The following is a 17,491-nucleotide window of genomic DNA, read 5'->3' on the forward strand; positions in this document are numbered from 1 at the left end:
GTCATTTATCTTCGAGCAAAGTATGGACTATATATTGCTGGAAAGTCCCGGATGTCGACTTTCCAACGCAATTGAGAGCGCGTCAATTGGACTCTTGTAGCTCCAGAAAATCCATTCCGAGTGCAGGGAGGTCAGAATCCAACAGCATCAGCAGTTCTTTTTCAGCCTGAATCAGATTTTTGCTCAGATCCTTCAATTTCAGCCAGAAAATACCTGAAATCACAGAAATACACATGAACTCATAGTAAAGTCCAGAAGTATGAATTTTGCCTAAAAACTAATAAAAATATACTAAAAAATAACTAAAACATACTAAAAACTACATGAAATTAACCCCAAAAAGCGTATAAAATATGCGCTCATCAATAGCCCTTATGATAATCACAATAGAGGCTCTTGTTTCCCCCGGTTTGGTCCTTTGGAGGTCGTGGCTTCGCCAAGATTCCCTTCTCGGCTATCTGCTGATAAACTTCTACAATGGGGACGGTGAGAGGGGTGTAATTGGTGAACTTCCTAACTCGAGCAAATGGCCCGGATGTCTTGCCTGGACCGCCGTCCCTGGTGTGCTCCTTCTGCCTTTCTCCACCACCGTGCTTCCGGGGTTGATGGTAGAAGGGCTGCTGGTTGTTGGGAGCCACGAGCTGACTGACTTCTTCATCATTGATATATTCCTTGGCTACGCTTTGGATCTCCTGCATCGCCCACACCAGCTTCGTGGTGAGATGCTTTATGAAATCCTCATTCAAAAGTCCGTTCGTCAAACACAAACAGGCCACCGAGTCAGTTAGGCCGTCGATCTCTAAACACTCATCATTGAACCGGTCCAAGTATTTTCTGGTCGGCTCGCCAGGCCTTTGTGTCACCCCGAGTAAGTTGATTGGGTGTTTCGCCTTCGCGATTCTGGTAGTGATATGGGCTAAGAAGGCGCAGCTGATGTCCGAGAACCTAGCGATAGAACCTTGCGGGAGGCTATTAAACCACCGTATTGCGGGTCCCGCCAGGATGATCGGGAAAGGGCGACACCTAACTTCGTCACCTACCCCCTCCAAATTCATTCTGGCCTCGAAGGCCGTTAGGTGCTCCTATGGGTCTTGAGTTCCATCGTACCTCATGTCCGTCGGCTTATCAAAGTGCTTTGGTAGCCGGACCTCGAGGATGGAATGGTGGAAGGGGGTTGCTCCCATGATCACAGGTCGTCGCGTTCTCCTCGTTCTTTCTCCGTCGTCTTCCCGATCTCGCCCAGCGGCGCGAGTCCCTCTAGATCGGGCATAGATGAAGGGGTCATGCCGTCTTCTCGGGTGCTCTTGGTCTTCCTGGCTATTTTCAGATCCTGATCCTGGGGTGGGAGTGCACTAGGAGGGGCTTCTGTGAGAGATTCTTCCCCGGCTCTCGGGAGAATGAGAATAGTTGGGATCGGAAGTTTGTTGACGGTGCTCCTGATTTGCCAGCTGGCGCTCCAGGTTTTGCATCCTATCGCGCAGTTCCTGCATTATCCTGGCGCTATCACTGGCAGTTCCCCTGAAGGGGCGTCTTTCTTGGGCTCGTGAAGGTGGCTCGAGTCGTCGAGGAGGGGATCTCGTGCGTCCCCGGGAGGAAGCCACGGAGGCTGCCCCCCTCGGATTGGCCCTGTCGCCTGGGTCCATAGCACTTGCTACGACGTCCATTCACATTCGGTTCCCACAGACGGCGGCATTGTTCGGTTTGTCGGGTACCAGACGGTTTGAAAGGGGCTTTGGGCTGATGAGTAGGGGTATGGCCTGGTTCCGGGTTGCGGGGCCAAATATGGAGTAGCCGACGTCCCGAGTTCTTCGAGTGGAGGGGGTGTCACCTGCAAAGACTCTCCGACGCTCTAGTCAGTTATGGCGCAGGTGAGAGGGGTAAAGTTGTGTGTGTCACGTACCTTGGGGGAGGGGTAGGACCCTCCCCTTTATACCGTGTCAGAGGTGGGTCCCTCAAGGACAGACCCACCTTCCTCGAAGCTTCCCCATACAACTATAGCGGAGAGCTGTCAAGGACGCGTGTCCGGGTTGGTGGTCGAGCGCCACGTACCCGACCGTTCGGGTCGGGTAACCTAGGGGTCGGATCGGCCCGCGTGATGTTTGGGGCAGGCCGTAACAACTGGTATACTTGAAAATTTTTTTATTATGTCTAACTCATATTTATTTATTATTAAATAGGATGTAAATTTGATTTACTTGGATCAATATCACATTTAACAATAAATAATATATTTAATTATTCTATTAATCTTTACAGTTTTATTAAATCTTCAGTTAAGTCTTTATAATTTAAAAATTTATAATCAAGTTGTTATATTAAGTAAACAAAAACGTAATTTACTCACTAAAATCAATCATTATGTACTTGTATATAAATATATGTATAATTTAACTTATTTTTAATGTGTATTTTATATTTTAATGTGTATTTTATATTAGTAAATAATTTTGGTAGTTAATTTTGATATACACCTAATATAGTTGTAGATAAAAATTTTCAATTTGGTTCTTTCTAACTATTTTTTGTTAAAAAATATTATTTTTTAGATATTTATTTTTAGAGTGAAATATATTTTTTATCTCTAATATTTTCGATTTGTGTCAAAACTATCCCTGAACATTGACTCCATATAAAATGTTAGAGATAAATTGAAAATTTTTTAGATAATTTTGAACAAATCGAAAATATTAAAGACAAAACTAAATGAATCGAAAACATTAGAGATAAAATTTAATGAAATTAAATGTCAGAGGTAATTTTCAAAAAAAAAAATCGCAAATATTAGGGATAAAAAATATACTTTACCTTTATTTTTATGTTTGATATAAGATAAATTATAAAATATTTTAAATAAAAATATTAGTGTATTTTTTTTAATTAGTAAGGATTTAATAATAATATTTTATCTAATATAAAGATTCAATTACAAATTTTAAAGAGAAAAAATTTAATTAAAAATTTAATAAAATTATAAAATTAATAAAATAATTACACCTAAATAATATGCCGCGAGTTAGCACAAGTCATAACACATAATATTTGTATGTCAAGATTAGTGTATAACTTGAAGATTTAAATATGGACGATATATTTTAGAATAATCATATTAGATAAATTAACCATCTATATATAATACATATATTCAGACTCAAATTTAGAAATATCTGATTTGTAAGTGATTTTTATTCGTATATAATATTTTTAATTTTCGAGATGTAAACCGTTTTCCGTATTCGCATTATCGCATAGAGTAGACATGAAGTGACTTTCATCTATAAAGACTGTTAGTCTGTTACATAGTTTTCGTGCACTCTGGTCCTTAAAGTTTGTCAGCAAAACACAAATGCAGCGTGGTGACATTTTGCGGACAATTAGGAAACTTGGGTTTCTTAATAAGGTGCCATAATTGTCATAGGTTCTCAAGTGTTCAAATCTTGAAAGGGAACCTTAACACCATTTCATCTCCAATGCACGCATTCATAGGAAGTGATAAGAAAGGAATTAACCAATCTTATTGGATTGGTTGTGTGGTTAATTCAATCATCGGTTTAAAGAAGTATCGATGGCTCAAATCTAACATTGTGTATACAGTAATTTATTGGTCAACGACAAACCTTAACAATAAACCTTAAATTGAATTCTGATATATATGCAACAGATTATCATTATTGACCACTCGAGACTACATGACATCGATATGAAAACCAAAAAAAAGTGATAAGAAAGGAACCGTTCTAAATAGGCAATAAGTTAGGTGTATGATTAGGTGCGCCATGTCCACAAAAATTGCCTCTGAGTTGACTCATGCACTTTCACACTTGTTTGTAATCATCACTGCATGTTCTACCAGAGAGGGTGAAAGTATTTCAATTTAACTACACTATATATTTTGCTTCAACAATTTTCCTACTTAGTAGTATGCAAGGTCCACTAAGCATTAAAGGGTGCGTTGGTACCGTGGTATGCTGAGAACATCAAAATTCAAATAAGTGAACTATTAGCTGGATAACACAAGGATTTACCATTCAATTATGATAAAAGTATATTCGGACCTGATTAAAATATGATAATTGATATATACAATAGAATAAGAATTTGGTCAGCTGCAACTAAGGATTTTTCTTTCGTTTTTCTTTTTAATCCAAAATCAGTCATTTTATCAAAATAAAAACTCTTTAACCACTTAAAGACTTGCCAAAGTAGTTCTTACATTAACAAAGACGATCAAACTAACCTTTTTTTTCTTTTAAATACAAGATTGTTTCTTATTAATCACGTGAACTATCTTCTATTGCTACTTCGTTTTCACACAAGGAAAATTAACCTTTTTAATTGTTGAGTCTGAAAATTGTCTTAGAGTTATCTGTGATAACAAACATTTAATTAATTATATTAATTAATTAATTAATGGCTTGACTTAATATATTATAAATATTTATTTGATGCTAAATTGAAAGAGATTTTTGTTGTCAAAAATGAAAAAGAAAATGTAACACCTAACACACAAAATCTTATGCTTAAGTCATAAAGTTGAGGTGGCAAGGTATTACGACCTCTAAAAAGTAAAATTATATAATATAATATAAGTGAAGAATTATTTATATCTAGGAGCCTTTGAAGGAAAGTATAAAATAATAGTCGTAATGCTCACGTGGACGATAAACATAAACCGGGTAGGATAAGAGTAAAATGGCAAAGATATATTTAACAAAGCTTTCAACTCGGTTCGCGAAGATAAACCGGCCAGAGCATATAAGTATATATATACATATATATGAGAAAATTCCAAAATGACCCAAAGCATACAAAAAATAACAACCTGTTTCTCCGAGTCAACCTCTAAGAGGGACAAACATAAAATACAAGGTGGAGAATCCATATACGTATATAAATATAAGCTAAATACGCCCCCTAAGTCCCAATAGTTATTCGCTTTATCAGAGTCTCTAGAATACAGAGTGGTACTTCTCAACCTGCATCTAAAAAAATAACTATATTGTATGGGATGAGAATCGGGAGTTTTCAGTATGGTTAAGGTGCCCACATATATAATAAATAAGGTCTTGAGAATGCCAGACGCAATCCTAGAACGCCGACACTTAGATTATAAAGCTTAAAATACTAAACAACAACCATAGAGAAGGGTGATCTTCTAAGGGTTATTCAACCTAGCTTAAACTTAATTTAAACACTAAACTATTTCACCTTTCCTCCGTTCCTCCATCTCCGTTAATTCGCATAGACAAACAAACAGACAAGGCAAACACATGTAGAAAACAAGTAGTTCAAGTAACAATTGCAACAGTTAGCAGAATATAATCAATTAGGCATTCCCAATTAATGCATAACAAACAAAGCACACATATGCATATAATGAATGTCTATCCTATTGGCTGTGAGCTCACGCGTCGGTTACTTTGCCGGAACCCGACACATCTGGTAGCTAACCCAGACATTTGTCTCTAGGTTGTGCATCTCCAGGAGGATCATAAACGAAGGAGAGTGTCTTTCCACATCGAAGGGATGTGCCTTTCCACCTTCTCCTGGAGGAGATACGAAGGAGAGTGCCTTTCTACATTGAAGGAGTGTGTCTTTCCATCTTGCAACCAAAGAATAATGTGAGGGGAAACAATATGAAGAAGAGTGCTTTTTCACTTTCCCCACACCCTCATCATGACAAGAGAGGGAACTTCTGTCTTCAACTTGCCATCCGAATACATTTTCAAGTAAACAAGCAAGTAGGATCGCACCCAAACCTTGCTCTCTCAACCATTCCGGTCACATACACATCTTGACCGTTCCGGCCACACACACATCTCGACCGTTCCGCCCACACACACATATCAACCATTTCAGCCTCACACCGCCATCCCCAATCTCATCATTTTCAACCTTTACTTCATCTCCAAGTTTTCTTAATTTTCTAACTCCATTTTATTACTAAGCTTACTATCCAAATTTAGAACTAACAGTGTGAAAACAGAGGTTTAGGAGGTTAAATTGGCTTGAAAATACAGAATAATAATTTGCTAAAAAATAGGGGTATGCGTACGCATGCAAGAGGTATGCGTACGCATACTCACTGGACAGAATAGAATGCATGCATAAGTCTAAAATTTGGCTAAGTCTAAAATATGCAAAATTTCAATTTAAATCCCAAACTTCCGACGCGCATAAATTTTTCGTTTTAAATCATTTTTTGTCCGTTCTTCGAACGGTGTAAACCTCACGGACCCAGTTTTGATATAAAACAATTGAAATCATTTGGGGGTCGGAAGCCAAGTTATGGCTTGCCGAAGTTCAGTCAAAAATCAGATTTTCACGAAGCTTATCACACCTCTATTTTCACCAATCTCATATCTCAATACTAAAACTCTAAGTCTTTTTGACGATATCTAACCTTACCAAGTCACATTTCAATATCCAATTCATGTCCCAAAATATCTCTAATCAATTTTCATTGTCAACTCTCTTAACCCTCTTCAACTCAAGCCATACATAAATTATTATTCATGCAAGCATCACTCTTATAAATTCAATATGATCATTATCATGGCTTATACAAGCATCATTCACCTTTCTTACCTTCTTCCGGCCTCCAACCCAATTTTACGGCCTCCGGCCCCAATTCACGGCCTCCGACCCAACATTTATCAATTTATTAACATTCATAAGTTCACGTTTAAAATCCTCATTCATTAGCATCAAATCATCATATAGTATCCCATTTTCATCATATAACAATATTCACCAATTCATACTCAAACCCAAATCAACAATGATCATCAAGAATACTAAACCTTTAATACAATCATGTATTCTAACCTATCCTATGGTCATTTAGCCTAAGTTTTCACAAAATATTATATATTATATACGAGAAACCAAAACCATACCTTGGCCGATTTCCCGTAAAACCTGGAACGTCACAATTTGTCACTGTTCCACGACACCCAAGGTTCCAAGTCTCACCAAACACGGGTCTCCGGCTCTCCAGAGTCCAATACCAAGTCTCTAACACCACCAACTTGTTTTCAAAGTACACAATCCAAACTAATTTCACAAAATAACACTAAAATTACCACATGATTCACTAATTAGATAACTTGAAAATGATTAAACATTCCTCACCTTACCAACATGAAATTGGAATAGAACCCAGCAAATCCACAAAGCTAATTTGCTCCTAAACACCAAAATTCAATAAACTCTCAACCCTTAATCTCAATAAATTTTTGAAACTGAGATGAGAAGATTTGGGAAAGAAAAATTGAGTTTTTTATCAAATAATTGAATTGGTTTTGTAGTGAATTCTAAGACCAACGCGTGGCCAGTGACGGCTCATCAATCGAAACTCCTGATCAAAAGTTATGGCAATTTGATTATGGAGTGGGGGTTTGGTTGCATGGAAGTGTTCTTCCTCTCCTCCAATTCTATTTTAGCATGCTTCTCACTTTGAAAGGGGAGAGAAGGCTGATCCCTGGGTTTTAATGTGTTTTGGGTTGGGTCTTGGCCCCAATACGGACCCGGTTCACTCGGTTCGGTCTATTCGGCCCAATCTTGGGCCAAATTCTTTAAAGTTAGTGTCAAAATTCCTATTTTAATTTTCTCTACCCCATCAAACTATAAAATTCTATTTTCTAATTTCTTAATTAATGACTAATTTATTCACTAATTACTCGGTGGTTTACAGAAAACATATAACAATAATGATGATTATGAACAGCAAGCAACGGATAGTTGAGTACATTATAGTAATTGAAACAGATTTGTAGAGAATCGTCCATTAAAAGCAAGATTTAAAGTGATTATAAACGAGGTGTGTTGCTGTTAAAAGAAAGGATAGTATCATCCTTTAAGTAAAGATTTATAGCTGCATAAAAAAAGAAAAAGCACCTTATTTTCAATGCAAATTAATTTACCACAATAGTTAGCATTAACTTGTTTTTGGATATAAGAAGAAGAACTAGATTTGAGGATACTTAAGAAGAATAATTCAGAAATCATACATTGCACAATTGAGTGTCTTTCTTCTTTACCTTGGTTTGAATTTTATATTCAGTATTGAGTCTTCCTAGTACTAAGAAAAAGACATATGATCTTGTGAGAGAATATTTTAGAAAAAGCCTATGAGTGATAAATCTTAAACGAGAAAGAAAATACTACACAGTTTCAATTTGTGTGAGTCTTGGTCTGTTCTATTTTGGAGAGTTTGCTTTGTCTGGGAATCAGTTTTTGAAGCACAGTGGAGTGTCTTGTTTGTATTGGCAGTTAACAGTTTTGGTTTGATCGCCTTTGTCTTTATCTAGAAAAGGATTTCGCCTTTCTCTTTCTTCTTGCTCTGTTTCACGCTTCTAATTTTAAAAGAGTGTCTTGATTCAAATTCTCTCTTTCTCAAGGCCTGTAAAACCTTCAATTGGCGTCAGAGCTTAGGCTCTAGGAGTCAACCTTATTAGCTTGGAGAAAAGATCCATGGTGACCAATCAAGTTTCTTTCAACCTAACCGAAGGTCAATTCTACCATGGTGCACCTTATTTCAATAGAACTAACTATTTCTATTGGAAGGAGAGAATGGGGATTTTTATTCAAGTTACAGTTTACAATCTTTGGAAGATCATCATGAATGGATCCGAGATTCCAACTAAGCTAACACCTGAAGGATAACTCATTCCAAAGGAAGTTGGGGAATGGATAGTGATGACAAGTCATCTTATGCTAGCTTTTCAGGCATTTTTCACTTGTTTCATTAGGTTTTATGCAGTTTCTTGCATTGTAAGTAAGTAATTTGGAGTGAATTTGCATGGTTTTGTTGAATCAATCAACCATCCTTGATTTAACACAAAATCATGAGGTTTAAGCTAGAATTAGTTGGTTTTTGAATGATTTATAAACCTTGTGAATTTGGGGATGCTTTGGTTAGTTGTTTTGATTACTTGTAGGTGAAGAAAAGAAAGAAACAAGGAAAGCGTGCCTATTAAAGCATGGCCTAAGACAAAAGCGTGGCATTCAAGCATGACAAGGAGCATAGCACTCACTAATTGAGCGTAGCGCTCTCTATTTGAGTGCTAGAGAGGGGCATACTAAAGCCACGGAAACAAGAGGCATGGCGCTAAGTTAACTTATTGAACTGAGCGCCCAAGGAAGCAAGAAAAATCAATAGCGCTCAGTTAACTAAGTTAACTTTATCGTGCATCAACCAAAAGAAAACAAGGAGCAATGTCAAGCAAAGGAAGCCACCAAGCTTCGAACCTTGCACCCAAGGGACAAGAGAAGCGCTACTACAAAGCTTGGGCAAGGAAAATAAGCCAAATTGGCTTTGCTGGGATTCAAACTTGAGGCCTTACACTCAAAGAAGGAGTGCTACACAAGGCTTGGAACAAAGAGCGCTCAGTTAACTTTTTCAACTGAGCGCTACCTTTGTTTGTTTCACAAAGAGAAGTGGCGCTGAAATGCTTCCAACATGACTCGAAGGTGGAGTCCCTCACCCAAGGCTTGGAGCGCTCAGTTCACCCCCTTCACTGAGCGCTGTACCTTTCAAGAAATTGGCACCATATTGCTTCCACCATGGTTCGAATTGGGGGCTCATTCAACAAGCAAAGGGTGCTCAGTTCACTCAATTAACTAAGCGCTATTAAGGCTGACACAGGCAAGGCTTGGCACGCAACCAATTTGGCAAGACACAAAGCAAAGGGGGCGCTCAGTTAAGTAACACAACTGAGCGCTGCCCTGGGAGTGGTCTAAGAGCTCAATTTTAAATAAAAAATCAATTGGAAACAAATCTTCACCAAATTTGACAAGCCCACTCCAAATTCTGAAATTCAAAAATAGGAAGTGTATAAATAGAAGTTAGTTTGATTTAGAGAAGGACCTTTTGACACTGTTACTTTTCATTTTTCATTTTTGAGCTCATTTTAGATTTTAGCTTTGAGTTTGGGGAATTGGGATTGAGAGTTGAGTTCTTTCCTCCTTGTTCTTACTTTTGCATTTCTTACTTCCTATTTTTGAATTTTGGATTAAGATTGAAAGAATTCTGTTTCAATACTTAATCTGAACTTCATCTTGTTCTTCTTCTGCATAATTGAGAAATTGGATCTGAGTTTTATTCACTGTTTTCATTTACAATTCTTCTGCAAGTTTATTTTCTGTTGGATCAAGGAAGGAATTGAGATCTAGACTTATTTTCTAGTCTCATTGTCCCCTTGAGATCTTCGCTTGTTCTTTTAGATTTTGCAATTGAGTTGAATTCACTTTCTGTATTGCTTCTTCAGGTAATTTTTCTTTTCTGTTTGAGATCTGCTACATTTCAATTCATCTTTTACTTCTCTGTTGATTGTTATTTACATTCTCTTGTTTAATTTATGAGATCCCAGCTCCCAAATCCCTTTATTATTCAAGCAATTTACATTTCTTGCATTCTAAGCTTCAGCTATTCACATTTCTTGCAATCTAAGATTCTGTCATTTACATTACTTGCATTTTAAGATTTAGCTCCTATACTTCTTCTGCCCTTTAATTTACTGTCAATTCCCCCTTTCCCTTTAAATTTCATACAATTTAGCTTTTGTTGAATACAAATCACTCAAATCAACACTTGTTTACTTGACTAAATCAACCACCTAACTAAAATTGCTCAATCCTTTAATCCATGTGGGATCGACCTCACTCATGTGAGTAACTACTACTTGATGCGACCCAGTACACTTGCCGGTGAGTTTTGTGTTGGATCGTTTTCCACACATCAGATAGAAGGAAAAAAAGTATAGTAAAATACAAAAGTAGTGAATATGATGTATTGTGCCATAAGTTTTGAAGATAACAAAAAAGTCTCCAGATACAATTCTGCTAAGGAAATATGGCAGGAACTTTAAGTCACTCATAAAGGAACAAATTATATAAGAGAAACCAGAACTGATAAGCTAATAAAAGACTATGAGTTATTTTTCATGAAAGAAGAAGAGTCTATAGATGAAATGTTCAAAATATTTTCAATCATAATAAATGAAATCGATGCATTGGAAAAAAATTCACTGAAAAGGAGCTGGTTAGAAAGATTCTAAAAAATCTCACAAGGAAGTGGGAGACAAAAGCTACTACAATACAAAAAGAAAATAATCTTAACCAAATCACTTATGATGAGTTAAGAAAAAAGTTTATAGTATATGAAATCACTCATTTGAAGACAGAAAACAAGAAGAAAAGTCTTGCTCTGAATCGAAGGTTGAAACCAAGTCAAATGAGGAATTTTTCAGCAACGATGAAATAGTTTTCTTTGCAAGAAAGTTGAAAAAAATGATGAGATATAAAGGCAAAAAAATAAGTTCTTCATCTAAGGAGGACAATAAGTAAAAACAAAGGGAGCTACCATTACTGCAAAGAATCAGGACACTTCAAATCTGAATGTCCAACATTGAAGTGAAAAGAAGAAAGCAAGAAAGATAAGAAAAAAATTTTGATGGTTACTTAGGAAGATTTGAAAAAAGATACATCAGATAATGATGAGGATGTAGGTCTTATGGATAAGGACAAGGAATTCAAAAATGAAGAAAATCTTTATGATTGTACTACTGAAGAATTGCATGAGATTATTAATTATTTAACTCATAACTCTAGTCATTTTTGTCCAAATACTCTAAGTAAAAGAAAGAAATCAAAGCTTTGAGATATGAGATGTCTTCTTTGAAAGCAAAATTAGATGCTTATGATAATACATCTGTTGAAAATTTAAAAAACGAAAATGATATTTTGAAAGGAGAAATTAACGATTTGAAAATTGAAATTCAGCATTTACAAGAAAAATCTAAATTTAATCTTGCTAATTCACTACAAGAAAAATCAATATTTGTAAAAAAATAATTGTTACAAAAAATTAAAATTTTGAAACAAAAGGATTTTGTAACAAAAAAAGGGAGTTGCAGTATATCGCATTACAAAAAGTTTTTCTAACAAAAAATGGAACTGTTACAATTCAAAGTGATATTCTGTAACAAATTTTTCTGATACAAAAAAAAAAACATAAGTTGTTACAAAAGTGGTAACAAATTTTGATCTTCAAAATATTTTTAGTGACAACATATTTTTTCCTATCATAAAATTTTGTTATAAAATATAACTTGATTTTGTAACATTTTTTTTCTTTTGTTACAAAAGCAAAATAATTATTTTATAACAAATTTTATTAATACAAATTGTATGCATAATTTACTAAATTATTTTTTTAATTAGCTAATATATTAACTATTTTACTAAGCAAGTCTACATTTATATAATATGTAAAAACATACATAATTCAAATATGCTTCATTTAGCTAAAATTATTTTAAAACACAATAACATTAGTGAGTACATTGATTAGTTTTACAACTTATATTTCTTGCACAAGTTCAACCAAAAGTTAAAAGTTTTAACATAGATTAGTGTCTCTATGAATCAAAATATTCTTAAGCTCTCAAGGTAGCATGTGGTTACAATTTTAGCACTCCTGTAAATAAGAAAAACCAAAACAAAAAATTAGAAACAAGATATAACACTAATTATAATTTTTTTCATTATGTTTTAACCAAAATGTTTAGAAATATTTTGGCAGAACCTCCCCTAAAACTTGGATATTTCCACCATCTACGGTTCCAACAAAAACAACCAATTCGCTACTTATTTCTCAGCCAATACACAACTAAATTATCAAATCAAATAATAAGACATTTGTCATTTCTCAATGGTGCGCGAAATTGTGAACAATACTTTTCACAACTCTCATAATCCCCGGTCATGAACCCCAAAAACTTGGTGTTCAATACCATGGCATTACACAACTTCGCACAACTAACCAGCAAGTGCATTGGGTCGTCCAAGTAATAAACCTTACGCGAGTAAGGGTCGATTGATGAGCGGATATTTTATACGCTTTTTGGGGGTAATTTCATGTAGATTTTAGCATGTTTTAGTTAATTTTTAGTAGAATATTATTAGTTTTTAGGCAAAAATCATATTTCTGGACTTTACTATGAGTTTGTGTGTTTTTCTGTGATTTCAGGTATTTTCTGGCTGAAATTGAGGGAGCTGAGCAAAAATCTGACTTAGGCTGAAAAAGGACTGCTGATGCTGTTGGATCCTGACCTCCCTGCACTCGAAATGGATTTTCTGGAGCTACAGGAGTCCAATTGGCGCGCTCTCAACAGCGTTGGAAAGTAGACATCCAGGGCTTTCCAGCAATATATAATAGTCCATACTTTGCGCGAGGATAGACGACGTAACTTGGCGTTAAACGCCAAGTTCATGCTGCTGTCTGGAGTTAAACGCCAGAAAAACGTCATTATCCGGAGTTGAACGCCCAAAACACGTCATAACCTGAAGTTTGACGCCAAGAAAGGCCTTTGCACGTGGAAAGCTTTAGTCTCAGCCCCAGCACACATCAAGTGGGCCCCAGAAGTGGATTTCTGCACCAATTATCTTAGTCTATTCATTTTCTGTAAACCTAGGTTATTAGTTTACTATTTAAACAACTTTTACAGACATTTCTTGTACCTCATAACATTTTCAGATCTGAATTACATACTTTGTGACGGCATGAGTCTCTAAACTCCATTGTTGGGGGTGAGGAGCTCTGCAGCGTCTCGATGATTTAATACAATTCCTTTGTTTTCCATTCAAACACGCTTGTTCTTATCTAAGATGTTTATTCGCGCTTAACTGTGGAGAAGGTGATGATCCGTGACACTCATCACCTTCCTCAACCCATGAACGTGTGCCTGACAACCACCTCCGTTCTACATCAGATTGAATGAATATCTCTTAGATTCCCCAACAGAATCTTCGTGGTATAAGCCGGATTGATGGCGGCATTCATGAGAATCCGGAAAGTCTAAACCTTGTCTGTGGTATTCCGAGTAGGATTCCGGGATTGAATGACTGTGACGTGCTTCAAACTTTAACCTGCTGGGCGTTAGTGACAGACGCAAAAGAGTGATTCTATTCCAGTAGGAGCGGGAACCAACCGGTGATTAGCCGTACTGTGACAGAGTGCGTGCATAGTTTTCACTGCGAGGATGGGAAGTAGCCATTGACAACGGTGACACCCTACATAGAGCTTGCCATGGAAGGAACCTGCGTGTGAGAAGAAGATCTCAAGGAAGAGTTGAAATCAGAGGACAAAGCATCTCCAAAACTCCAACATATTTCCTAGTGCTGCAAATCAAAGTAACATTGTTCCCTCTTTTATCAATTCCAATAATTTCACTTTTAATCCAAATAATCCTATTGACATCCTAACTAAGATTAATAAAATAAATATTGATTGCTTCAAACCAATAATCTCTGTGGATTCGACCCTTACTCACGTAAGGTATTACTTGGACGACCCAGTACACTTGCTGGTTAGTTGAACGGAATTGTGCTCTGAGAAAGTAATCAGTTAGTTAAATTAGTTCTCTTTGGCACATGCCAAGGAGCCTTTAATTAAGGATCACAATTTCGTCCACCAAGTTTTTGGCACCGTTGCCGGGGATTATTGAGTTTGGACAATTGAAGGTTTATTTTATTTCTTAGATTAGGAATAATTTATTTTTATTTTTATTTTTATTTTTATTGTTATAGAGTCATTAAATTTTGATAGGATAGTTTCTTTTCAAGAACATCTGCATCAAGTGTCATATTTATTCCCAATTGGCTTATATTCTTGATAAGGGAGCACCAGTACTTTTGAAAATCTTTTTCAAAAATAATTTTTCTTGATTTAATCTTGTGCCAAACTCCAAGTTTGGTGTTTTATTGTTAATTTTTATAATTTTCGAAAATTTATTTTGGTTTTCTAAAAATTTTAAGTTTGGTGTTCTTCCTTGTGTTCTTGGTGTTCTTGTGAATCTTCAAAGTGTTCTTGAGTTTTTCTTGTGCCTTGATCTTAAAATTTTTAAGTTTGGTGTTCCTTGGTGTTTTCCCTCCAAAAATTTTCGAAAATTAAGGAACATTAGATCTAAAAATTTTAAGTCTTGTGTCTTTTGTGTGTTTTTCTCTTTCATCATAAAATTCAAAATTCAAAAATTTTTATTTTTCTAACTAATTTTGAACAATTTTTTTTCGAAAATCTTTTATAAAAATTCAATTTTCAATTTCAAAATATTTCCACTTTCTTTTATTTATTTCGTTTTTATTTTATTTTTAAAAAAAATATATATTTTTAACTTCTTTTTTTATTTATTCCATTTTTATTGCTACATTCCAAACTATAAATTCTCAACTTGTATTCCATTATGGAAGTAAGTATGAGTGAACAGTCCAAGAGGACTCTGGGGTCATATGCTAACCCCACTACTGCTTCATATGGGAGTAGTATCTGTATACCTTCCATTGGAGTTAGTAGCTTTGAGCTGAATCCTCAGCTCGTTATCATGGTGCAGCAAAACTGCCAGTATTCTGGTCTTCTACATGAAGAACCTACAGAGTTTCTGGCACAATTTCTGCAAATTGCTGATACAGTACATGATAAGGAAGTGGATCAGGATGTCTACAGATTACTACTGTTTCCATTTGCTGTAAAAGATCAAGCTAAGAGGTGGTTAAACAACCAACCTAAGAACAGCATAAAAACATGGAAACAGCTGTCAGAAAAATTCCTGAATCACTATTTCCCTCCCAAACGGATGACACAGCTAAGACTAAGCATCCAAGGCTTCAAACAAGGAGATAATGAATCCCTTTATGATGCATGGGAGAGATACAGAGAGATGCTAAGAAAATGCCCCTCTGAAATGTTTTCAGAATGGGTGCAATTAGACATCTTTTACTATGGGCTTACAGAAAAAGCTCAGATTTCTCTAGACCACTCAGCTGGTGGATCTATACACATGAGAAAAACAATTGAAGAAGCTCAAGAGCTTATTGATACAGTTGCCAGAAATCAGCATCTGTATCTAAACAGTGAATCTTCCATGAAAGAAGAAGCTAAAACAGTAACTGCAGAACTCAATCCGATGGATCAGGCTAATGAATTCAATCAGCAATTAGATTTTCTAACTCAGCAGCTAGCCGAATTCAAGGAAATATTACAGGAAACAAGAATGGCTAACAGGAACATGGAAGTACAATTAAAGCAGACAGAAAAGCAGCTGTCAAAACATAGAACAGAAGAATGCCAAGCAGTTCAATTAAGAAGTGGGAAAACATTAAATACCTCACTTCAAGGTAGCAAGAAGACAGGAAATGAACAAATGGCTACTAAAAATCCCTCTGAGGACAAGCAGAGCCCAGAAAGGGATAAAGCTGGCGCTGAACGCCCAAACCATGCTTATTCCTGGCGTTCAACGCCAGAAACAAGCATGGATCTGGCGTTGAACGCCCAAAAGGAGCATGGTTCTGGCGTTCAAACGCCAGTAACAAACAAGGAAGGGGCGTCTAACGCCACTCCAGCTCCCACCACTGGCATTCAAATACCAGTGGGGAATCAGTCACATACAAGTGCTGATAACAACCCTTCTAAAAAGGCTTCCCAACCCACTTCTGTAGGTAATAAACCTGCAGCAACTAAGGTTGAGGAATACAAAGCCAAAATGCCTTATCCTCAAAAACTCCGCCAAGCGGAACAGGATAAGCAATTTGCCCGCTTTGCAGACTATCTCAGGACTCTTGAAATAAAGATTCCGTTTGCAGAAGCACTTGAGCAAATACCCTCTTATGCTAAGTTCATGAAAGAGATCTTAAGTCATAAGAAGGATTGGAGGGAAACTGAAAAAGTTTACCTCACTGAAGAATGCAGTGCAGTCATTCTGAAAAGCTTACCTGAGAAGCTTAAAGATCCTGGGAGCTTTATGATACCATGCACATTAGAAGGTGTTTGTACCAAGCAAGCTTTATGTGATCTTGGGGCAAGTATCAACCTAATACCTGCATCTACTATCAGAAAGCTTGGTTTAGCTGAAGAAATTAAACCAACCAGGATATGTCTTCAACTTGCTGATGGCTCCATTAAATACCCATCAGGCGTGGTTGAAGACATGATTGTCAAGGTTGGGCCATTTGCCTTTCCTACTGACTTTGTGGTGCTGGAAATGGAGGAGCACAAGAGTGCAACTCTCATTCTAGGAAGACCTTTCCTAGCAACTGGCCGAACCCTCATTGATGTCCAAAAAGGGGAAGTAACCTTGAGAGTCAATGAGGAAGAGTTCAAGTTGAATGTTGTTAAAGCCATGCAACATCCAGACACCCCAAATGACTGCATGAGTGTTGATCTCATTGATTCTCTGGTAAGAGAGGTCAACATGGCTGAGAGTCTCGAATCAGAGCTGGAGGACATCTTTAAAGATGTTCAGCCTGATTTGGAGGAATCAGAGAAGATAATAGAACCTCTGAAAATCCCTCAAGAAGAAGAGAAACCTCCAAAACCCGAGCTCAAACCATTACCACCATCCCTGAAATATGCATTTTTGGGAGAAGGTGAGACCTTTCCTGTAATTATAAGCTCTACCTTAGAGCCACAGGAAGAGGAAGCACTAATTCAAGTGCT

The 17,491-nt window shown here is 36.5% G+C and overlaps 1 protein-coding gene across 1 annotated transcript; it reads right to left on the minus strand.

Moving 5' to 3' along the window:
- Nucleotides 1-362: 362 nt before the first annotated feature.
- On the minus strand, nucleotides 363-1,055 carry LOC112803576 (uncharacterized). Its single transcript, XM_025847060.1, has one exon. The coding sequence runs from the start codon at nucleotides 1,053-1,055 to the stop codon at nucleotides 363-365; it is 693 nt and encodes a 230-aa protein (XP_025702845.1).
- Nucleotides 1,056-17,491: the final 16,436 nt, after the last annotated feature.

This window comes from Arachis hypogaea, chromosome 5 (genome assembly GCF_003086295.3).
Source record: "Arachis hypogaea cultivar Tifrunner chromosome 5, arahy.Tifrunner.gnm2.J5K5, whole genome shotgun sequence".
Taxonomy (NCBI): Eukaryota; Viridiplantae; Streptophyta; class Magnoliopsida; order Fabales; family Fabaceae; genus Arachis; species Arachis hypogaea.